General features: G+C 36.8%; 2 protein-coding genes across 2 annotated transcripts in view; both read right to left on the bottom strand.

Moving 5' to 3' along the window:
• The window catches only part of LOC121429071 (FK506-binding protein 15-like), a 92108-nt gene extending 78087 nt beyond the window's left edge, over window positions 1–14021 (bottom strand). The window contains exons 1-4 of the mRNA XM_041625976.1: window positions 13898–14021; window positions 11597–11665; window positions 9420–9479; window positions 3465–3559 (exon numbers count right to left, since the gene is read on the bottom strand). Coding sequence (XP_041481910.1) covers window positions 3465–3559; window positions 9420–9479; window positions 11597–11665; window positions 13898–14018 — 345 coding nt within the window. The 5' untranslated portion in view covers window positions 14019–14021. The remainder of the gene's footprint in view (window positions 1–3464; window positions 3560–9419; window positions 9480–11596; window positions 11666–13897) is intronic.
• Window position 14022: 1 nt separating this feature from the next.
• The window catches only part of LOC121429070 (FK506-binding protein 15-like), a gene marked incomplete at its 3' end in the record, with an annotated part of 38733 nt that continues 26784 nt past the window's right edge, over window positions 14023–25971 (bottom strand). Inside the window, exons 10-13 of the mRNA XM_041625975.1 lie at window positions 22073–22200; window positions 20769–20817; window positions 18581–18694; window positions 14023–14082 (exon numbers count right to left, since the gene is read on the bottom strand). Of these exons, the coding sequence (XP_041481909.1) occupies window positions 14023–14082; window positions 18581–18694; window positions 20769–20817; window positions 22073–22200 (351 nt within the window). The remainder of the gene's footprint in view (window positions 14083–18580; window positions 18695–20768; window positions 20818–22072; window positions 22201–25971) is intronic.

The raw sequence follows: 25971 nt of genomic DNA, 5'->3' as shown, positions 1-25971 counted from the left end.
GAGTTTGCTGCTGAGTTTAGTTGCTAAGTTTAGGTGCTAAGTTTAGTTGCTAGGTTTAGGTGCTAAGTTTTGTTGCTAAGTTTAGTAGCTGAGTTTATGGGGCTAAGTTTAAGTTGTTAAGTTTGTTGCTGGTTTAGTTGCTGAGTTTAAGGGCTAAGTTTTAGTTGTTTAGTTTTGTTGCTGAGTTTAGGTGCTAAGTTCAGTTGCTTAGTTTAGGTAGGTGCTAAGTTTTGTTGCTAAGTTTAGTTACTAGTTTAGTTGCTGAGTTTAGTTCCTAAGTTTAGGTGCTAAGTTTAGGTGCTTAGTTTTGTTGCTAAGTAGAGTTGCTAAGTTTAGGTGTTAAAGTGTTGTTGAGTTTAGTTGCTGAATTTTGTTACTGAATTTTGTTGCTGCAGCACCGTGTCTGAACAATCCTCAGAACTCTTGAGGGGGAAACTAGGCCAGAGGATTGATGAATCATTCCACAGGACCAACAGGCACCATGCTTCATTAAAACCAGATTAATTTTAGCTCCAATCTAAGCCTATTACTCATCAATATTCTATTCAACTGGGAAATTGCTACAACTGCAATGTAGGTCCTAATTATGTTAGTTATGTTTTGGACCATTTTAATTGTAAACCATCATCCATTTGACTGTTACAGTTCAATTCACATTTATATTAGCTTTTCATATCCCAGCACCACACTTTGTCACTTCAATTGAATTAAATAATACCTACATGTATTAAAAGGTATGAAAACATTCACAATTTTTTTGGTAACCTTAAACTGTCAAGAAAGGGGTTTTATAACTTAAGAATATTTTTATAGGACTGAAGGATCGTGGGTCAGACTTTTCTTGAATTTATCTTTTCAATATACAGTTGAGGCCAAAAGTTTACATACACCCATGGAATTCAGTGAAATTTGTTAGCTTGCCAAACATCGTACAATTTTCTTTATCTTCCAAAATATATATACTACCATGACGAATTTGGAATCAAATGAAAGAGCATATTAAGCCCTTGAATTTACATATTTCAGGGAAAATTCTCTTTAAAGGAAAAAATTAATATTCATGCCAGATCTATTCTATTGTTTGTTATTACATTTTCAAACATCGTTTCATAGAAATATATAAATTCAAATCTATGATTCATATTACATTTTCTATGTCACTACTGAACAAAATATTGTAATCTGAATGTTTGTGTTGAGAAGTAACTAACACAAATATGAAAAGATTTTGTCAAGTTTTTATTTCTAATTTGTCTAAAATATGAAGATTCTTGAGGAAAAACTGACACCTAAATATTTTCCAGCTCCTGATGACAAAGCGATGTGATGAAGGGGCATGACATACTCATTTGATTGATATCAAATTCGTCATGATAAGCAAAAATTTTATAAGATACATTAAATTGTATGATGTTTGGCAAGTGTCAACTTTTGTTTGAATTTCTGGGGTATGTAAAATTCTGGTCTCAATTGTACATGAATAGTATATACATGTAATTGTTCATTTTTTTCTGAGAATAAGACGGATATATCCATAAATATGGAGACACGTACTCAATGGTGAAGGAACAAAGAGCGAAGCAAGATGTTAGAGTTATTTCGCAAAGCATCTTGTAAGTGATTTTCACCAACTAATGTGTTCTGAGCCAAGCAAGCACCACTTCAAGATGCTTGCTTGCACTGAAAAACAGTCATTCTCTAAAACAGACCTGCCAACCTCTGGGAATGAAAAAGTGTATTCTGTGATAAAAAAAGTGTCCTTTTCCCCCAAAAGTGTATTTCATAATAAAATGTGTGGTGCACTCGCTGATCGCGGCGCACAAGCTAAAATGCACACTGCTCTTGCAGATGAAAAAAAAAACATTTAAACATGTGTATATCTCACCCTGGTTTTAAGAAAATGATTTTTTTTTTAAAGTTACCTCAAATTACATTGATCTAAGAACCATATCTGTGTAAGTTTTATGAAATAGAGATGATTTTTCTCAATAAATTACGATTTTTGTAAAATGAATAAAAAATACAAAAATAAAATAAAAATTATTTTTCAAAGAAAAAACACACTGCCATATTTTGATTGAAAAACCATACTCATTACGCCAGAAACCTACTAGTTGGCAGGTCTGTTAAAAGTGACCACTGTACATGTAACTCTTAGAGACCAGTACTTCTACACCAATCAAAGCAATGACTGTCAGAGCTGGAAAGATAGTGCTTAAAACTTGATAGTGTACCAGGGTCCCATCTTACAAAGAGTTGCGAATGATTTACAAGAGTTGCGATTGATCTGATCAACCACAACTATATGGAAATCCATCACTGTCATAATTTTACCTACTGAAAATTTGCACAATGTCCTTTAGTAAGCAAAATGGAGGATACTGATTTGTCAAGACGATGAATGTATGATAAACGTCATATCTAGAACAGATTTTGAACAAACTTGCATTTTAGATGTTGACATTGGTGGCTTTCTATAGTTGTGGTTCATCAGATCAATTGCAACAGGGCCAAGGACACTGGAGGGGGTGGCGCAAGGAAATTTCCGTCTCATGGACATTCAGTCTCTCCGGATATCTGTCAGTTTGACTTAAGTATTTGTCAGGGTCACTGTTTTGTTGCGGCTTGGAATTAAGGAAACTTGCCAAAATATGGTAATTACTCTTGTAAACCTTGAATTTGATTGGGTACTGAGTCCACCTCCTACCACGGAAGTTGCGATAATGACAAAGCTATTATAATCGTATGTCTTTCGAGTCCCTGCTTATTTCAGCACTTTATTCTAAAGTGCCATTGGTCTCTTCGGATTTCTTTCAGTTTGAAAAGAATACTACATGTAGATCGGGGACCTTGAGAAATGTTACCATGGAAGTTGCTAGAATGACACAATGGCCCGTATTCTGAAGTCGGGTTAGACCATGTCTAACTCTGTGCTAAAACTATGGGAAGCCAAATGTTTCAAAATTCTGTTTATAGTAAATGCTTTTCATGTTTAGTGTGCTCTTTACTAATTCTTTAATGGTGAAGACAGTTGTCATACTTATTCTTCCCAGGCAGTTAATAATGTTTTTGGAGTCAAATGAGCTGATCAATTGAACATCTATTGTTAGATATTTATGTTACAACTGGCTTCCCATAGTTAAACCACAACTTTAAACAGAGTTTAAATTAAACCCGACTTCAGAATACAGGCCAGTGACCACAATTGCAAGTCTTCCGTGAAACTGGAGGGTGTTTCCCAAAGCCGTTCATTTAAGAGCGACTTCAAGAACAACTGGTGAACCTTTCTTCCCGCTAAACCATCGCCAATGAACATTTTGACATAAACCATTTACCACAAGAAAGGATCACCATTCTAAAGTCGCTCGTAAGTTACAAACAGCTTTATGAAACACCCACCCAGTCCCTACTTGTTTCAGTACTCACCGGCAGCTGTTGTTGACCGTGTTGCATGCCCATCCCACCGGCCTGGTTTTGATGTGATAGATGGCCCTGGCCTGGGGGCATGGCCTGGGATGGTTGTGGGCCGACTGGGGGTTATATATTGCCACCTGGTGGACTAGAAGTAAAATACACAAAATTGATCAAAAATTTGTTTCTTTTCAGCTTCACAATACCTTATTATACTGGACGTCTTGGATCAATGGCAGAGTACCCACCTCATGAACAAGAGGTACATTAATGGGGTGTTGCAAGAAACTTGTGATCAATTGTCTATTTTTGGTCTCTACATCAGTCATACAGTGTATGTCTTGCAGTTAATTGCACATTGGTGATTGCTAATCTGCTTCTTGAAACAAGAAATTTTATCTGATTTGCTACAGCTAACATATCAGTTGTAAAATTGCAACAGAATATTTGCAATTGATCGCAAATACTTTCTTGCAACACCCCATAAGAGAGGTATTTAATCAATCATAATTTAAGTTGTGGAGATGTAAACAACAAATACATGTAGCAATACCTGTAATGATACAGGAATCAATAAATATCACAAAGTGAAAGACACACATGACTACATGTAGGATCTTGATACAATTTCCAGTATAAGGGATCAGCCATATCACAAATAGATTGCCCTAGATTATTAGATATTAGAAGTTAATATATACAAAAGAGCACGCATATGGCAGCTGTTGATGCTTTAAATAGAATTAAGAAATGAATATACTTAACAAATGCACCAACACTGGGAAATGAAAATGACTGAACACCATACAATCATACATTCTTAGGGGGTGTTGCAAGAAAATATTTGCGACCAATCGCAAAAATTCTGTAGCAATTTTACAACTGATTGATCAATTTTAACTGTAGACAATCAGATTACACTCCTTGTTTCTTGAAGCAGTTTAGCAATCAATCGCAAATTTACACTTAATTGCACGGCATATGCTTGATTTGGGGAATGAAAATAGACTTGCAATTGATCGCAAGTTTCTTGCAACGTCCCATCAGACTTACCCCTCATAGTCTTTGCAGATTTAGTAGCCATTTCAACCACTCTACCACATCAAAGTACACACACAAAAACACTCCTCTCACAACAGCTCACATGATTTGCAACATGTGGTGCTGCAGTAATATCCAGTTAAAACAAAGCAAAGACAGATCTATGAATAAATGGTTTGTAACAATCTCATGACTAATTGACTTGAGTCCAAAGCACAGTAGAGGTTTTACTCATATTGTGAGAATAAATGGACTATGGACTTCATATTAAAGAAGCAATTTAAAGAGGTACTTTCCTGCATAAATTGCTAATTTTATTTTCCGATGAACAACTGGGGGCAGAATTATATTATTTTTAGGGGAGTCAGTTTGCAAGGGACGGACACTACAGTACCCCCCTCATGATGATGATGGTGGTGATGATGATGATGATGATGGTTGTGATGATGATGATGATGAAGAAGGATGAGGAGGCAAAAAAAAACAATATTAAAAATAAACTGAAAAAAAAAATAGACCTTTTAATATTTATATTTTTCATCAAGAATTATGGATTTTCAATTCTAATTATTAAAGAGATCGCACCTTTTCCTCAATCGCTCCACTCCTACCCATATATGTGATGTTTCTTCCATTGAAGCCTTCAAAAGTAGACTAAAGACATTCCCGTTTTCTTCCTCCTTACTTAATAGTTTTATCAATACTTTTCCTACATGTAGGCTTCTATATTGTATGTACATGTATGCTATAATTGTAAAGCACATTGAAATAATAAAAGAATGGACTACATGTATGTATAACATTTAACTTGTATTGTATTTAATTGTATTAAACAAAGTGGGGCAGTAATAGAGGAATGCTTTTTTAATTCAATAAATTACAAACTGATCACAACTTCATGAAGGGCGTCAATATTCCATAAGTTTATAAAGGACATGCACTTTCCAAAAAGTTCAAATTCAGTATTACACTCATTGACAAGGTTTAGGTACACTAACCATGACATCATCTAGACTACCCAAACTAAGCTGCAATTCGTGTCTACAGTCAGACCGCAGGTCCCTATGCTAATGAGCAAAAGGCCAGATTCATCCAAATCATCTCGTGGCTGAATCCTCTTCCTTGCAAAATCTCGTGATTCGTGAGACTTTCTTTCTCTAAAGATTTACCTATTTTAACCTCAAGTTAAATGAAATATTATTGCACCATCAGATAGAGTAAAAATTACTCTTTCATATTGGTCATTTATTTTGTATACAATATTTTGTTAAATAAGTAAATTTCTGGCCTGAAAGTGTGCCTCAAAACTGAATTTTCTTCCTCTGTTTTCTTTTGCAAATTGTGCAAAACTTTTTATTTTGAGCCTCAATGATATCTATATCACCATAAAGCTGAACTTCTGTACTTTCTCACAATGCCACTCTTGATATGCGGCACCTTTTAATCGGGTCAAGATCACACTTTTCCCACCAAGGTACAAGACGAGATTTCTGAAATTTTGTACTTGCATGAAATCCAGAGTTCTGATTGGCTGGATAAGGTTCACAGAACAACAGGCGCGGGGTATTTGAGGAGATTACCACATGGGAAGTGTGACCTTCCCACGAACCCAGGCACTGGAACCGTTGGAATTGCCACTGGGTGGTCTCTTTGACCAATCAGAGTGCAGTATTCTTGTTTTCAAACTGCTTTATGTACTTGGCAAATGAAAAGTGTGATCTTGACCCGATTAAACCAATTCTTATTTTGAAACCTATATCATTTCAAAGCATACTATTCAGCTTTATCATGATATAAAAATCATTTGGGCTCAAACATAAATAAAGTGTGAAAATAGCAGCTTTTGTCAGGTGAAAATATTTATTTTGTAGCATATTTTAGATCAAAATTTTAACCTATATTACAAAATCTTTGAATAAATCCAAACACATGACCTGAAAGAATGATTCTTCTTCTTTACAATGGTACCAAATTCATGAAATTCGATGCACAATTAGAGCAGCAGCAATGACCGAATGAAAAGAGGTGTTTCGGTCCGCATCAAGCTCATTAAATATGCAAAACAACTCAAGTCATGAATATCACTTGGATGAAAGAAGCCACTTTCTTGGGACCTGCGGTCTGACTGTCTAGCAAATCTACGGGCTATACCCACCAAGGGCGCAAGAAGCCCGACAACCTTGATCGTCATATACATGTACACACTGACAGGTTGACATCCACTTCAGTGTACTACAAATGTTTATGAATTTTCAATTTTAATTTGATGGTGATAAGGAGAAACACAAATAGCATGAGACACAATTACTTTTACTCCAACGGTTAAAAGAATTTCAATTGTAATTTGATGTCGATATACAAAGAGATGCACAGATAGCATGAGAGACAATTCCTTTTATTTCAATAGTTAAGCATTTTTTTTATTTTAATTTGATGGTGATCGAGATACACAGACACATGTAGCATGAGACACAATTCATTTTACTCCAACGGTTTAAGAATTTTCAATTTTAATTTGATGGTCACAAAATCAGAAGACATACCGACAGCATGATACCTAATTTCTTTTTTTTTTCTTCAGGGGTTTATGAATTTTCAATTTTAATATGATGGTCACAAAAAAAAGAAGATAAATTAACATATTGATACCCAATTTCTTTTACTTTAGGAGTTTATGAATTTTCGATTTTTGGTGGAGGGACCCAATGTACATGTACACTGCACATCATCAACATGCATTAAATTGTAAAAAATAAAAGTTGTAAGAGGAATATTGTTATGAAGTGGTGATATATGAGACAATAAATGAGCTGTAAGTGTATGAGCAATAAAACAAACTTTAGTTCTCGACATGAGATTGAATACCTACATGTAGTTGAAAGAAGCTGATAAAAATGATAGGAGAATGCTGCATGATTTGGGCAGCACCAAAATGCTCAGAAATCAACTCTTTTTCGATGCCAGTCAATTGAACTGGACACCGTGATGTATATGGGAATTGATCTAAATTGTTCACCACAACAATTTGATGCCATGAGCGATGCGCGACCATGGGGTCTCGAAAAGCAACCTAAATACGTATTTTCTATATTCTGAAAATACACCCCTTAACAAGTATTGGCGTCTCAAACCCTACCCTTAACAAGTATTAGAAACAAAACGATACTCTTGGCAAGAATTCCCTGAATTGAACCCCTGAACAAGAAATCATTATGTCACAGACGTTGGTCGTCCGTTTACCTACATCATTGGGTTTAGTAGTACAAATAGTACGGCCCCACCTCCCACACCTCGCGCAAATCGTACTCTAAACACGTAGTGTTGACTGTTGGGGCAAAAAGTGCATCCTTTATAAACATTTTAGTCTTGATTTTTTATACCTTCGCAAATCTGACCCTAAACATGTAGCTTTCCTAGCGAAATAGATACCATTTTCATTATTTTAGTGTTTCAAATACCCTTATTACATATACATTATACATACGTAACGTGCCCTATCTTGAAAAAGACATTCTTTTTACGTGTTTATTTGGTCGCGCATGGTATCCACTCGTCAACGTAAGTGCCCCCCCCCCCCCGGGGGGTCTCAGACTTGGACTCTTATACCAGTAGCGCTGAAAGGGTTATGGTAGAATGCAATGGAATGACTCTTCTCTTTTTTTTTTAACCATGATCTCACAGCCAACAGTAGAGGACTAAGAGCATGAGTCAACAGACACCATCCATGACAGTAGCTCAATCAGGAGGTGACGTGACATTTGCTCCTGCAATATATATAGTCTTGATATCTCAAAAGGGCCGTCTGCACCAGCTAGAGTTCTCAAATTAGCGCGCTACTTCTGTTCTGGCAAATTATCCCGATCTGAACAATCTCAAGATTATTTGTAAAGGAGATGCAATTATCGCGCTAGTTCGCAGAATCAATCTCAAGATTGCAATCCCTAGTCAACTTACATGTAGGATTATTTGCAAAATAGCACGCTATTTTACGAATTATCCCACTAATCCGCAGGTGCAACCACACTCGGGATTATCTTATTCACGGCGTCAGGCCATAATGCATCGATGCCTCGCTCGAGCAGGAAGCGCATAGGGACGTCACGTCATAATGTGATATGCCCTTTACAAGAACTGTGTTATTATTATCATTATTGGTCATGAATGTTACCTACATTGTATTGGCTTTTACATGGAAATTTTCCATTGTAGCAATTGTCGCCGGAGCTAATGTCATAGTACGGAATCAGAAAGGTGATAAAGTCGACTTGCAACAGGAAGGGGGGGCATTTACAGAAAATCCATCTTAATTACATTTTCAACTAGCCAACTTGTACCAGGGACGGGGAGGGTGGAGTTCTGGAGGCTAGTTTATTTAGATATACTCCTACAACTTTATCCTGGGCCATTTCATAAAGCTGTTCGTAAGTTAACAATGACTTTAAGAACGACTGGTGATCCTTTCTTGTGGTAAATGATATTCACCATTCAATGTTCATTGGCAATCATTCAGTGCGTAAGAAAGGTTCACCAGTCATTTTAAAAGTTGCTCTTAACTTTAATACAAACAGCTTTATGAAACACCCCCTAGAATGGGGTGGTTCTGGGTGATATCTTACCTAAATGTACATGTCTTCTCCTTTGTATTAACATTCCTTATCAAATTTTTCAATAAACCCAATAGCACAATGAAGGAGCAATTTTTTGAGCTACATGTATATTTATTTTGAAATTTGGGGGGCAATCCTGGGTCATTAAAGGGGAAAATCTATTATGTAAAATGATGAAAAAATTCTTGTGATGTACATGTAATAATAGGGTGGAGATATGGAAAATGTAATTTGATTTCAAAGGCATGTTTTTTTCCTTTCCTCTCCATGGATGAAATGTGGCTGAATGTTGAATATTGCAACAAATGGTGTTTAAATAATGTACATGTATACATAGTCGAAATGCATACATCCTCATACCTGGCTTTCCAGCAGTAGAAGGGGCGGAGAATTCTTCAAATTTGGGAGGGTCCTCCATTGCTGAAATGGAGGATTTACATATTACTTCATAACATGTTTACTTGAAAAAAATAGAGATACAAGCTTTTATCTCAACCCATTCATCAGTTTGTAAGAACATGAAAATTAGATATTTTATCAGATGTTGTTTGGAGGTTTGCATGGTGGCATGTACAATTGCTGATGTGGTTTACGGTACACTCACTCCTGAAGATGGACAGTCAACCTGTCCGAAAAGTCGAGTCTCTCTACTACTCATCATCTCCAGAGATGCCAACTTTTGGAAATCAGAATTAGGGAGGATTTGCGTCTGACACCAATTTATGTGCGCGTAGTGCACATCTCGAGCGCGGAGCGCTCGACCCTTGCGGCCGGGGTCCAGGGCCCGCCTTAGGGCCCTGGAAGCTCTGGGTTTCTAGATGCTCTCTGGTGCAATCTGACCCTTATTTGGATCATTTCACATGTTTTAAAAAAAAACATTGTTCCCACTTTTTTAACATAAAAATATATCAAATATGCATTTTTACATGTAAAAAAAATTAGGGGACAATAGACGTGATAGAAGAAAAGTACCTGTTCAACAATAATAATTAGGAGGAATTATCAGCTATAGGCAGGTTATGTTTCACCATAAATCCAGTAAAGAAAGCTCAGCACGGGTAACATCTACCTGTATTTGTAAAGATCTTGTCTTCGCAATGTCCGTTTGCTCCCAAAGTGCTTCTGAATATTATCACGACCTCCGTGCTCAACTGAAATGTCCACTACACGCTGCAAATTGTGCAAAATGCATGGTAAATTCCTCTTTCCGAATACACGGGCACTATAGACTGTATTCAGTCTTATACTTCTGAGACCATTTCTTGGTCTTCTTTTGTTGATTTTCCGCCATTTCGTGTCAATATCAACCCATCAACACGCCGAAATCACACACCGATATTCCACCGCACGACTCGACAAATCCAGCGGCCGCGAGCGCACACGGCTCACGAAGCTAGCTAGCCAGGCCTACCGGCCTGGTGCACAGTGGATTCCCGTTGGGCATATCGCATGCACCAGCTTTTCGCTGCTCCTTATTTGTCTGCCTTTCACACAGAATTTAGTAGCAGCGAACGCAATGGAGTTAATACATGCTAAAGTTAGCAGACGATACATGTACTTTCAATCCAATATGATCAATGCAAAAAAAAATCGTAATTTCGGGAGGATAAGGATGGTAATCGTAAGGGCGGGAGTTGGGATGAATTTTCGGGAGCCTCCCGATGAAATCGGGAGGGTTGGCATCTCTGCATCTCTACTCGCCGACTCAAGCCAGCATCTCCTCATCAGCTCTACTACTCAAGCTGTTCTCACTCACAATTCCTTCTGGTTTACAGTCCTTTTCAGGACTATTTTCAAGAAAGAATACTCTACTCTCAAATCTCCACTTTCTCCGCCTATCCTTTCTTCTCTTCTTCTATCCACTGTTTTTATAACACTCCACATGGTGTACCGTAAACCACATCAGCAATAGATTTTTTTTTTCTAGCCCATATATCATTTGATGCGTATATACATTTGACCCTGTAAGACCCTAGATAAAACATTTGGCATTCAGCTCTTATGCACATAACTATGTGACTCCTTTCAATGGGTCAAGAACTTGATATTTTTTACATTAAATGACGTACCTGAGTCAATGGCATTCTCTAGTTTGTAAAAAATTCAATGCTCTCAAACAAAATAGGAATGAAAATTTCTTTTAAAGAAGTAAAATCTTGTGATGAACTTCTGTTAAAAGATAGATTTGAGTTCGTACCTTGCGAATATATGAAAAACTAAAAATTGAACATTTACCTTTTTACTAAATTTAGGTTATTTGCTGGATCAGAAGATAGACAACCATATTAGAAGCAAAGGACAAAAAATCTAAAGATACACAGCATGAGATCAACAGTTAGTAATCGACACCTTCAAATTTACACAGTACACATTTTATGTTAAAAACATCTCAGAAGCATAGGATAATACAATTACAAAAACTGTACATATTGTATTACAATTAGATTATATGCATAGATAATGAATAGGTTTTTGCAATGAGTATGTGCTTGCTATTAGGGGTTATAAAGCAATGGTATCCATGACAATATTCATACCTGGGTCGATATTAGAAGATGTGTAGGTGACTGAATCATCAACTTTAGGCAATGCCACCATTTCTGAATCTGGATCATTTGGAAACCACAAAGACATGCATAGATTATCTAATACTCAATAAAAGTTCAATAATTACACGTACCCCCCCCCCCCAAAAAAAAAAAAAAAATATATATATATATAAATACATAATAATAATAATGAAATGAAATAAATAAATTTAAAAAATAAAAAATAAAATAAAAAATGAATAATAAATCATAGTAATAATAATATTCCATCCATTATTTCCATTTATCATTTGTCTATTAAACAAAAAATACAACTGGTTTGCATTATAATAATACAATGATTTTATAAGGGTTGTCAGTGATTGAGTGTCTCATAGCACTATTTGTATTATAGCAATTAGGAATTCCCCCCTGTATGTTATTATGGAATTAATAGTTTTATTGTTTTGGGGAAATTTGATAATCCATATATGGGGAGGATTTGTGTGTGTGTTTTTCAGTGGTGAGATTTTTCTGTGCAGGCTTAAAAGTAGTCTGCTGGGCAAAGCTTTCACTTGAGTTAAGGTTCTGAATGTGCAGCCTATCGTACTGAAGGCCCTCTCGCTAAAATGAAACAGCAAGTTTTATACATGCTAGTCTATGTGTGGAGATCAAAGTTTCAATCAGGGTCTGTGCCTGCAGACTAGCTTCAAAGCGAGTCATTCGGTTTCCTTTGATAATCTGACAATGAAACTACTGCATTTTGCCAAATCCTAATTCTAAAGGGATAAAAAATTTGGTAGGATCAATGTTTTTTCCCATTCTTCTCACAACCAACAACACCATCATTTTCATCACTATCATGCCTTAATTTTATCATCAACATCATCGTCGTGATTATCATCTTTGTCATCATCATTCTCAGCATCATCACCACCATCATCATCAACAGCTGCATCAACATTTACCATCATCAAAGCCACTATCATCAGCATAATCTTACCACCATAAACCATTGCCATCACTGGCCTGCTCCACCATCTCATTCTCTTCATCACCCTCACCATCGATATCAAAAACACCACTGTCAACGTCATCATCAGTATCATCATTGATAAAATCACAACCATCACATTTGGAACATTGGTTCAAGCCAAAAACCTAGGGAAGGAATGCCTACTAGAGGGTTAAACCGATCTGGGACCGTAACGTAAAGGTTTGCGATCGATTGCAAATATAAAAGAACCACTCTGATTGGTTACTGGTAATTGTTCTGAACAAAGTGCGTATGTAATGATGATCTTGATTGGTCATTGGTATTTAACAATTGATTGCAAACCTTTAATGATACAGAGCCCAGGGCCCTGTCTTACAAAGAGTTACGATTGATCCAATCAATCGTAACTCTATGGAAATCCATCAGTGCCATAATTTTTTCTACAGGAAATTTGCAAAATGTTCATTGTAAACAAAGGAGAACACACCAAATTGTCAAGAAATCAATGAATCTATGGATATACATTCATATCTAGAAAATCTTTTGAACAAACATGCATTTTATATGTTGACTTTGCTAGCTTTCCAGAGTTGTGATTAATCGGATCACTCGCAACTCTTCGTAAGACAGGCCCCAGGATCGGAATTCAATTATACTTTGAGCCAGAATTTTAAGTATTTTACTCCGTATTTTGCTCAAGTAAACTACTTATCCATCTTTGGTATTCACTTGCATTTTGGGGGCTAAGTATTTTGCTTAAATCTAAGTCAGCAGCCTACATACATGGGTTAATTCTGGCTAGCGTGCAGTTTACAAATGTACACGCACACAGTCATACATCCTTATGCATAGGTGAATGGATGGATAAATTAATTGAACATTATTTTGGTTTAAATCTTTAATATGAGGTCACAATGGCTATTAATAAGTATGTTGCTTAAATTTGCAATGAATAAAGTAAAATACTTCGATGTGCTCTGAATACGGGTTTAAGCATATTGCTTAGCCAAGAAATATGGTCAGTAAAATACAAAATCAATACTTTCCATTGAATACCAGCCCTGGGGAGTGTTTCACAAAGATTTAGGTATGACTTTATAGGTCACACTTAAATGCCGACGCGTACAAGATATAACTTATTGATCAATACGCAGTAGTACGCATCCTCTTCGAATGATCTGACCAATGCGGTCATGCCTTTTATACCGCACGCAACAAGGCATGTAAGTGCAACTCTAGGTCACACTTGAATCTTTGTGAAACACCCCCCAGAGTTATAAAAGGAGGGCGTGTGTGTGTGTGTGATAACATACCAGAAGGGTCACCAGGCCTTGGGAGTTGGTTGTGCATACCATGGCCCATGTCGGATTGGAAGTTATTGGTGTGGTTATTGTGCATCTTCTTGGGAACCTTCATGGCCTTCTTGGCCATCATGTTGGGGTGTCGAACGTACCGACGAGGGCGACATGCCTCCTGTGTCCGAAGACGCGCTGGCTTCCTGCTTACAGAAGGGAGACAAAGAGAGAGAGAGTTTGAGTTAAAGAGACAGAAATAAGTAAGAGAGGGTGATAAAATGGGAAAGAGGGGTTGGTTGAAAAACAAAAGGGAGATGAGATAGTTGGAGAGAGGGGGGTGGAAGATAAATAGAGGCAGTGTGAAAAATACAGATAGGAGAGAGAAAAAAAGATAATGAAAGCGGGGACAAAAGTAATGAATTATTTTTTTTTACAGCGTCAAATGAACAATCTCATTGAACCATTCAAACAGACCAGGGGCCTGTTGCATGAAACTTTTTACCTAAGAAAACTCTGGTCAAAACTGAAAACTAAGGTTAGTCTGATTTCTGCCAGACTTTGACACAGGGCAAAAACTCTGGTAAAAACAACCTGAATTTTCTCAGGTAAAGTTTTATGCAACGGGCCCCTGAATAGTAAAATTCTGTTTTCAGCACATTTTACAAGAAATGCAATAGGCAATATTATCATTCTTGCTTTTGCTTTGCATCATACACAAGGAAAGCTTAAAAAATTGTAACTAACTGTTTTAAGTTCTTGAAAACATACACTCTTAAATAACAATATGTTTTTTAACATGAAAAAATATTAAATTGATAATGGAATCTGCTATTAAATAGTGAGTAAACGACCAAGACAGATTCTTGCACTATTGGTGAAAGGCAATATTACCCCAATCTATACAACATGTCCACATGTTATTCAAATCATGAATTCTTACTCAATAGAGCCAGATGAAAATGAACAAGTGAAATGAATAGCAAGAAAATAAAGAAGCAGCCATTTACAATTGCCAGTCTCTGAGATGCTGCCCGTAACTTGACCGGACCTTGCATAGGGTTCTGAACAGAATTCTCAAAGATAAGATCACCAAGGCTCTTGACCGACTTCAACGGCCGGTCGGCGTACCCCACCCGAGGATACTGTCCATACGATTGGCCATGGCATCCACGTTTTTCACCGTATTCCAGCGTTTCACCGTCCCCGTGTGGATGCACGTCTCGCGCCTCTTGCTGCGCTCTTCTTCGATCTCCGCAACGTGGATGAAGCGGCTCTTGGTGTTGCCCATCTTGTCGCAGCTAACGCATCACAGTGGCATTTCCTGTTGCTGAACGCTTCAAATAGTATTTCAAGTGTTTGCACATATGGATGTGGATTAGAATTAGTATTCCTTGCTAGATAATCTATACCATAAAACTGGCAACATCTCCATGAATGGAACAATTGTCCCCAAGGACTTCAAGAAGAGTTCAGCGATGACAGCTGGATTGTGAAATAAAAAAATCAAATTGATGAATTCCTGATCCAAGTGTCAATCATTGAGCGATCTATTTCAATAAGGGTTTACTACATTAGCTGCATATCCACAATGTATGTCAATTAATACATCAATGGACAGAACTGTTTCCTCCTGCTTCCTACAGGAGTGGTTGTTACCTTTGAAGTATCACCAAGACCATGTCATAATGTCCATACTATCATAGATCTGGAATACGGTAGAATGGAATCCGATCTTACACTCGGGCACCTTTATTTTAGGAATGATCAAAGACTGTCATTACATACATGTAACACGGATCACTGGTTATCACAAAACCTTCTGTCATGTAATTTTCCCTGACAAAATTTTCAAACCATTGATGAAATAGTGCTTGAAAACTTCTGCTAATTCCTCATCAAGCTGCCGTTACAGGCAGTATCTAGGTATGATGGACTACTTCTGATCAGTAGTCAACTGAAAACACTGTACAATTTTCAAGTTCTGTCAACTCCGAATGTTCCGATCCCGTGCTATCCCATCTGAAATGTGATTAATCCATCTTCCGAACATACAGAAGTACAGTAAAGGTGAAAATATGCAAATGAACATGCACTAATCACATCTCTGCAGGACAGGTAGAATCTCTCTGTGGTACATCCATGTTAATGCCTAATTATAGATCCCTGGGGGCCCATCAACATCGATTCATCTAGCATTAATTCAGTTCTCCTTCACTCAATCATCCAGATAATCTCAAAAAAAGAGTTAGTCCTCACAAAGATTTGCAACGGCTGTAGAAAAGTACTTTGAGCTCTAGGACGTTCTCTCATTTTCCCCTCCAAGAAGTCCTTCATCTGCTAAGTCAAGTCTCTCCTATGAACTGTCAATCTCGTGAAGAGTTCATACCCAGAAAGATCCAAAATTCAAGTCAAGACCGATTAAAAAGTCTAATCACCTCCATGCATCATGCGTGTGGCAGAATGCACGTTATTTGTCATCTTACGCAGTTCTTTCCCTCATACTGCGATATCCATCCATATCTCTCTCAAAGTTTAAACCCTAAGAGAGATTGTCACTTCTTTTGAGGTCATTCCTTTCCAAAGATATATTTTCCTGCTTGAAGTCACTGCAGTCAAAGTTTCACAAACTGCATTCCACTTTGACATCAAATATCAAACATGCTAATCATGTAGCGCTTAGAGATGTCACTCCAATGTACGAAGCACTATAATAAAGTGAAATATCACTATTGATATCAATAATTTAGAATGAAATCTTGCGAGGCAGCTCAACTACGTGTATAGTGTTCCTCCTCTTAAAAGAAGTCGCCCTGTTCGACTCCACCAAGCACATCTGCTCCTTTTGATAGAAATATCATAAAGGTTAAGCGCATCCTGAGGAAAAGTACAAGAATCCAATTTTGCTCTGTTCTTAGACTACTCTCAGGTTTCTTCTCATGAAAGATGTTTTGTTGTATTGTACACCTCTGTTCCCTTGGACATATCACACACAGATTATCATATCCTGAAGAAAGTAGAAGAATGCTTTTCGTATAGCAGACATCAATCATTCGACTCCACAGACAAAATGAAACTCCAGACGTCGATTCCAACTTACAGTTGCATAGGTGCTCCCCGATGACATAGGAGGAAACATTTGCTGCACCCCTCTAAAATGTAGTTATAATTTCATTTTGCCTCAGTATCTGTCTGTTCCACACTCTTTTTCTTTCTCTCTCTATCTATCTTACTCTATCTCTCCCTCTCTCTCCCTCTATCTCCCTTTCTCATGCTCTCTCTGTTTTTCTCTCTTTCTATATCTGTCCCCGTCTCTCTCTCTTAAATCCCTTGGTCCATTTTGGACAATTGGTTGAAACGTTTCCAAGTAGCACAATGGCCAGCAGCCTGGCGATTAAGAGAAATCAAATACCAATAAATCACTTTCGGGCAAAAAACTTGGCAGCCATCTGGAATTTCACAATGATCTGCATTTTACATGTACATATGTTGCAATGAATCAAGAATGGTTATGCATTTAATTCATCGAAATGTGGAATTAGTGCCATTGATGTACATCTTGCATACTCCAAAGAGATTTTTTTTTTAATAATCCAGTGTTAAGAAATTGGTTTCCTGTGGCATTGTCTCATTAATGTCAAATGTTGGTTAAGATATGAAAGCTCCTTAAAGTTCTCAAGATTCTTAAGATTGCAGGGAAATGCTAATGCATTGGAATTGATAAAAATGATATTGGTATGTGTAGGAGTTCTAAGAATTAGTAAACTACAACCCAACATTTCTGGATTTTCACATTTCAATTTTTTTTCTTCTAAGATTTCTTTGTCGCCCTCAGCCAACTTCATATTTCACCAACCGCCAAACTTCAGACTCTTTATAAACAAAATATGGAAAGTGCTGATAAAGACAATCACAAAAACAGTATTATTCGACCACAAAACCACAATGCAATCTAACCTAATTCTAATGTACACCTGGGTCTGTTATATACTTTCACTTTCAATCTGGGGACAGGGAACTGGTTTCACAAAGGATATTCCAAGTCATGTAGATTAGGCTTTACACAATGCCTTCAGCACTGCAGCTAGTGAGCGCAAAAATGGCATTCAGTACTGTACGTTCATGTAGGCCTAAAATAGTAACATCTTTTTGGCTCTAAAATCATTATCAATTTATTGTACGTACACAAGAAGTACATTTATGGTCTTTCATGGGTATCAAGTAATGTGCACATATTACTTCTTCTGAAGCATGCTTAAAGGGAACAGCTGATTCCAAAAGTTCTCAAACTAAGATGAAACATGTACAATGTACGTATAAAGAAGTGCTTGTATTTGTCCTTAAAATCCCTGAAAAACACCACAATAGAGGATGAAAAACTATAATTTAGACACAAGTAGCAATTTATTATAGCCCGAGTTTGATAACCGTCTCTGAGACACATTTAGCTTATGCCCAGTTTTCTCAAATTTAAAAAAAGTGTTGGCTGTGTTGACTGCATTCTGTTGTGTGTAACTCCTATGCTGGGGTATTAGTATACAGCACTTAGAAACATTTGTATTAAGCGCTATATAAATGTTGCATAACATTATTATTCATCATTATATATGCAGAATCAGTCTCCAATGGATTATCATATAAAATAAATGATAAGTTTAAGTACAAAATAAAAGTTCAATTCTTATTGAATGGAATCTAACTCACATCTGCCTCTGAGTCTGTGCTGTCATGGGCTACGATGGCGCCAGACAGCGGCAGCATGGGCTGTCCCATTTTGGCCATTCGGGAGATCAGTTTGGCCTTACTCGATGAGGGACTCTAAAAAAGATAAAAATATGTGTATGAACAAAAGATATTTATTTCAATAACTGTTATATGTAAACAAGTTCTCACTCTTATGTTGAAAAAAAGATAATTGGAGTGAAAGGTTCTTACATAATTTGCAATAAGCTCTATTTCAGCTGAAAAAAACATCTATGTATAGCAATTTTAATTATGAATTTTAGCAATATAGACATTCCAAGGACATACATGTAATGGGATTTATGATTTAAATATTCATTCCGTCATACATGTATCAATTAATCACATATCTGCCATGCACTAATAAAACATAACTATTTCAAAATTAAAAAAGCATTTTCAAGTGATGTACATGTACATTTTGATGAACAAAATTGTTTATGAATAACAAAAAAAACTGTGGTACCTTTCAAAAATCAGAGGTGGTCTAATTAAATAAAATACTGCAGGATCAAAGTTAATCTATCTGAAATGGTTCACTGACACCATAAAATGTAACAAATTATAGCTCAATTCAGTAATTAGCATTTCCCAGGGTGTGAATACGGATTGAAGTATTTCAATTTGAAACATTTAGATGATTTCATGAATAACTGTATCAACAGGAAATGCCCAATCAAATCAGGGCCACGTCCTACAAGAGTTACGACTGATCCGAGTACATGTAGATCAATGATCCAATCAACCATAACTACACTGTCTGCAAAGGCAGCCACGCCAACATTTAAAATGCATGTATATTAAAAAAAAAATTCTAGTTATGATATATATTCATTCCTACAAGAAATACGATTGAGCCGAGTACATGTAGATCAATGATCCAATCACATGCAAAATCAGCCACGCCAACAATTAAAATGCATGTATATCCAAAAAAAATTCTAGTAATGATACATATTCATTCATTGTTGGCTTGACAATGTGACATGCTCCTTTGTTTACAAGAGGACTTTGTGCAAAATTTTGGTACTATGTCTAGAGTGAAGACTAGACTCCAAACTCTCTGGCCCGTATTCTGAAGTTGGGTTTAACTTAAACTCAGGTTTAAAGTTGTGGTTTAAGTATGGACAGCCAATTGTTACATAAATCACTAAATGTAGGGATATGATATTTCAGCTCATTTGGCTCTAAAATCATTCATAATTGTCTAGGAAGTATAAATAGATGATTGTCTTCACCATCGATTAATCAGGAAAGAGCACATTAAACATACTAAACATACACCTTAATAAACATTTTGACACTTTTGGCTTCCCATAATTTTAGCACAGAGTTAGACCATGGTCTAAGTTAAACCTGACTTCAGAATACGGGCCTCTGTCTACGTCTTTGGTAGAGGCAGCCAAAGTACATAGTGAATCTAGTCTCACTACTTCAGACCCTGCCATATGCACAATGTGAATTGCAAAAACCGTGGGTCTGTGCATGCAGACTAGATCCACCCCCAACCCCCCCAATGTCTACTTCCTTTCATGCACTAGAGCATTTATACACAAAACAGGAGTGAATGCTGTCAGATTACTTTCTCTATGGAATTGCACATTTTTAATGGCAAAAATGGGATCCAGGGGGTGTTTCAGAAAGATTTAAGTATGACTTAGAGTTGAACTTAAATGAATATGCGTATATAATATGCGTACATGATATGCTTCCTGCTACTATTACTGATCACTGCGCAATATGATCTGACCAATGCAGTCATGTCTCATAACACATGCAACTACATGTAGGCATTTATGCACGACTCTTAAGTCATACTTAACTCTTGTGAAACACCCCCCCCCCCCCCCCCCCGACATGTATCACAATGCTTCACAATAGATCATACAAATGATTTGTTACAATTTCTATCTAACAATGCCCAAGTTAGTTTCAATAGCATATGTATGTATGTTTCTTAGAGCATCACTCTCATGTTATTAACCAATTCACTTTTTCTCTGAAAAAAATTGCTATAAAAGAAGGTTATAATTTTACTGAGTACCATTATTATGTCCATGCAAATTGGAATGATCAATGAAATCAATGATCGATCAATGATCAATGAAATCAACGGGCCCCTGAATACATAATATTTGACAGGTCTTACCGTTGATAGTTGTGATTCTGAATTGTTGTTGTGTTTTATTCTGCTTTCACTGTTAACAAAAAAAATAGAATTAATATCAGTTCATTTAATCTCCTTGCAAAGTCTTTAAACAATCATCTATTAGTACATTTTAACAAGAAGTACATTTAGGCTCAGCCGGCTACCATAATACTTGGTCCTATAAAATATTTTTTTAGAAATGACATTGTATTTTGTGTTAGGTAAAAAGATTTCTGGAAAAAATAATAACTGCAAAAACCATTTCATAATGACAATGAGATGAAGTAGAAAGTGAAGAGATGGAAGAATAAGGAAAAGAAGAACAAGAGATTGGAGGAACAGGGATAGAAGGAAAGGGAAGAAAAAGTGATAGAGGAGGAAAAGAAAGAGGAACAGAAGAGAAGGAAGATGAAAGGAAGAGGAGAATGAAAGGAGAATAAGGATAATAAGGATAAGAAAACAAGGAGAAAAAGGAAAAATATTAAGGAGAAATAGTGTAGGAGGAGGAATAGTAGTAGAAGGAGGAGACAAAAGAAAGAAAAGGAAGAACATGAAAATGAAGAAGATGACTACAAAGAAGAATTGCATTGACAAATGAAGTTTACACTGTAAGGCCATATCTCCAAATTAAATGTTTTCCTGTATCCTTCATGATAATAATCTGAACAGGTCATTGGTCTAAATCCCGACATGAGACCAAAGACAGTTTTATCCAACTTTAAAAAATTGGCAAAAATGCCTTTTTTTCAAATTATTTACCACTCGTGGGATGGAACACCCAATCAGCCAATGCTGTTTTCATAGGGGTCCATAAAAGAATCCCAACTTCTGACGTCACAACCCGGGAATACTGTTTTCATAGGGGTCCATAAATGAATCCCAACTTCTGACGTCACAACCCGGGAATAGTACCCTGATTCGTGACATCAGCTATGAGCGGGGCTTCAACCAAACGCATTCGCACATATCACCATAGCTACACATGTAATTCATGAATTCTCTCTCAAAGATTGTAATTCACTCAATTAGATGTACATTCCTATCTGATATGTTTTAATTCCCATGACGGATATAAACCAAATATATCCGGCCTTCGATCAGAGGTTTGGTGAAACCATGATACCCTCAGTGACACCAATGCGACCATTTTCCTTTGGATAGGACCCCTCATGAAAATAGTCGCATTTAAGCGTCACCTCAGGAACCATATTTCCAACCACCTCCTCTGGCGGCTGTACATATCTGTTCATTATAAAACCCCAAACATTGAGAGGATTAGAAAGAAAATTCCATAATGATCTTACTTGTCACTTGAGACATCTCCTCTTGACCTTCCGACCTTTGGTGACCCGACCCTCTCCTCAGACCTCAAGCCATCTGTAGCGTCCGATGAAAGCGAACCACTTTCCTCCTTTTCTCTTGAAAATTTAAGCTGTAAAAGATTAGAAAACAAAAATGTAGGGTAACCCCTTGATATTAAGTACATGTACAACAAATGGAGAGATATCAAGTGAGTAAATCATTTTCTGTTTTTTTTATTATTTGTTTGGTGTCACCTGTGCCTGGGAGGCGAAAAGCGAACTGAATCACGATGACCCGCAGGTCTCTCCTCCCGATATAACTGATTGGGGGAATGCAGGTGGACCACTACACCGGGGTTTCCCCCTACTCTTATACGAATAGTGCAGTGGGTTCTTAACGTGAAAAGGTGGTGACTCTCCTCTACACGGGGCCTCCATTTAACGTCCTATCCGAGGGACGGAGTGTTTTCCATTGTAACATAGCCTGCATCTATGAAACATGGGAGAGACGTTTACACACAACGCACTGGCTTCAGTCATCTGCCCGGGGTGGACTCGAACCCACGATCTTTGGTTCGACGGGCAGACGCGTTACCGACTGAGCCAACACCGCTCTCCCTTTTGCATACTTATTATATATGGGTTACAAAATGTATTGAAAATACAGCAAAATCATCAACAATCATGTGAAAATAATATGCCCAAAATAAAAAATTGTCTTAAATATAGAGATCAATTTATGAAGTACATAATAGACAAGGGTCTCTTAATGCACTTTACAAAGTTACATGTATATTTAAACAAAATTTTAACAAGTACAAAAATAAACTATTTGAAGACAATCATTGATATGATTTAAGTAAAACATAGGATAATCCTTTAAAAACATGTCAATTATAGAAATAAATAAAACATGTATAATAAAATTCAAGTTCTTCCACTTCTTAAAACGGATTGTGAAAACTTTTTTCATCTCGTTTTAATAACAGAAAAATGCATTGTACATGTATGTCTACAAATACATGTCAATTTCTGTGTTGATTTGAAATAATGTACTTTTATTAATCAAAACAAGTGACAAAATACAAAAATAAATCATAATCACTTACTCTTTGATGAAAACGTCAGGGGGTTTATCACAAACAAACAAACTTAAAAAACATTATTACCATAAACTAATGCTCAAACACACACTCAGGCCTGTATTCTGAAGTCAGGTTTAACTTAGACCATAGTCAAACTCTGTGCTAAAATTATGGAAAGCCAAAAATGTCAGAGTTTATACTTACATTGTATTTTTCTTATGATTAATGTGCTCTTTCCTATTAAACTCACCATGGTGAGGAAAGCTATCTTATTTATCCTTCCAAAACAGTTAAGAATGATTTGAAAGAAAAATGAGCAGATACATGAAAATTATACACATTACAGATTTATGACACTATCGGCTATCCATACTTAAATCACAACTTTAAACCAGAGTTTAAATTAAACCCGACTTTAGAATATGGAGCTAAGTGTCCAAATGCATGAAGCCTACATTAATGTTACAACTCACCCCCACAATGAAGTGCAAGAAGACTTTAACGTGGCTTTCTTAATCCTATGCTTCGGAACTGAACGAGTGTATTTCACACTAATAGGAGCTCCATTGTAGGAGAGGCATACAGACAGGATGGCATTCCTATTTTCTAATTTTACAACCCATGATTATACTTCAAACATAATGAAGTTTGGCGAGGAGACCCCAGAGGTACCCACCCAGCGCTAATTCTGCGTTGCGGCTTTACATAATTATCGCTAAGAAAAGTAAAGACATATCTCCTCCTTGAAGGGATTTTAATTGAATCTTTCACAGCCCGAGGAAACACTTGCGCCTACGCCATAATGCAAGACTCCCACACCCCGTCCCCACTGCCAAGGGTTGTGGTTCCCATATATGCACTTTCTGGCGATGCACAACCCCTTTTTCCCAAATTTTGGTGCAATATGAGGGCCCCGTCTTACAAAGAGTTAAGATAGATTATATCAAAAACAACTACAAACGTCAACATATAAAATTCATGTTTGTTCAAAATATTTTCGAGATCTATATATCCTTTCATACATTCATTTTTCTTGAAAATTTAATGTGCTTCTCTTAGTTTACAAAGGATGTGCAAATTTCCTGAAGAAAACATGATGACGTTATAAAGGATTGCCATATTCTTGAAGTTGATGGGATCAATCGTAACACTTTGTACCACGGGGCCCAGTTGTCAGATTTCCTGATTTTCTTTAAACATGACAATCCCATTTGATCTACTATCAATTTGTGCATACCGTTATCAGCTCAAATGATCACCTCACAATCTGATTCACACTTTACTCTATTGACAAAAAAGGCTAGGCAGGAGTCATATTGCTGCCATGGAGACTGGCTTTTTATGTGCTGTTCAAGAGCACCTATATGCTGTAATTATTACACATCTCACAGTGTTGATTTACAAGTCTGTAAATAAGAGACTACAAAAATGAACAGTGCTGCACCCATTTTTTCACATATTACAGCCCACTGTACAATATTGAACATTTTCAGATGAAATGAAATGCCACAACGGCCCAGTGGATTAGTCTTCTGACTTTGAAACAGAGGGTCATGGGTTCGAATCCCAGCCATGGCGTAATTTCCTTCAGCAAGAAATTCATCCACATTGTGCTGCACTCAACCCAGGTGAGATGAACGGGTACCTGGCAGGAATTTATTCCTTGAAATGCCACCTCGCTATAAAAAGCTGTGGGTCTGAAGCCAGGGTAATATCCAAGTCCTTTGAAAGCGCATAGGGACATTATGACATGTGATATACGCTATACAAGAACTGCGTTAATATTTCTATTATTATTAAATGAAAGACCATATAGCATACATGTAGTACAAATTAATTGGTTGGCTGTTTCATAAAGCCGTCCGTAAGTTATGAGTGACTTTATGGACACTGGTGATCCTTTCTTAACTGCTAACATCAACATCAGTGAAAATTTGGTGTACATCCTTTAATACCAAAGAAAGGATCACCAGTCATTTGTCTCTCGGAACTTACAAACAGCTGTAGGAACCATCCAGGAGTTAGTAGAGTATTCTAGTGATCTGGAAGCTCGATACCAAGTTGGTGCACTAATGACCTTTGGTATCACCAGGTCCCTTGGAGAGGACATTACAACATTAATTCCTCTAGTTGATGCTTTAGCAAACAGGTAAAAATCATCACTACAAAGTACCAAAGCTATATGTGCAATATGCTCAAACACTTTTATACATAATTCCCTGATACAATTCCCTGATTTACAATTCTCATCAAACCTCTCTAAGGAGTTGGCGCCTGATCTGATACTTAAGATAGGCTTTAAGCAGGAATGGCACTTATTCACAAGCACGAGTCATTCCCAAACATACTTCCTCTCTATACGACATCAACCAATACCCTTCTCTTGTAGAAAACTAAAGTTTTAATTAGTTCAAGTCATCACAATATCCTATGAACGAAAGTCTGTATGATGATCAACACTGCAAGAATCTCATGGTTGAAATTAACGCCATTGCAAGAACATGCGATTGATTGCAAGTTGATTCTACATGTAGGTCATAAATCAATCCCAAGTCGTGCAATTGTTTGCTGTTCTGCTCTTTTCAACATAGATTGATTTGCTATTTCAACTGCAAATCTGCAATCAATATTTGCATTTGCAATCCAAACAAGCATTGAAATGGACTGGAAAATTACAAACAATCAACAGTCTGCAACTTATAAAGGACAGTGTTAATTCAGTAAAGATGAAATCGATTTACAAATTGCAAACTGGCAATTGATTTTAGATAAGATTGTTTTGTAAAGTAGGGGGCATTGCAAGTAAATATTTGCAAT

Source organism: Lytechinus variegatus, chromosome 15 (assembly GCF_018143015.1).
Source record: "Lytechinus variegatus isolate NC3 chromosome 15, Lvar_3.0, whole genome shotgun sequence".
NCBI classification, from domain to species: Eukaryota; Metazoa; Echinodermata; class Echinoidea; order Temnopleuroida; family Toxopneustidae; genus Lytechinus; species Lytechinus variegatus.
This window is presented reverse-complemented; position numbering and strand designations above follow the sequence as displayed.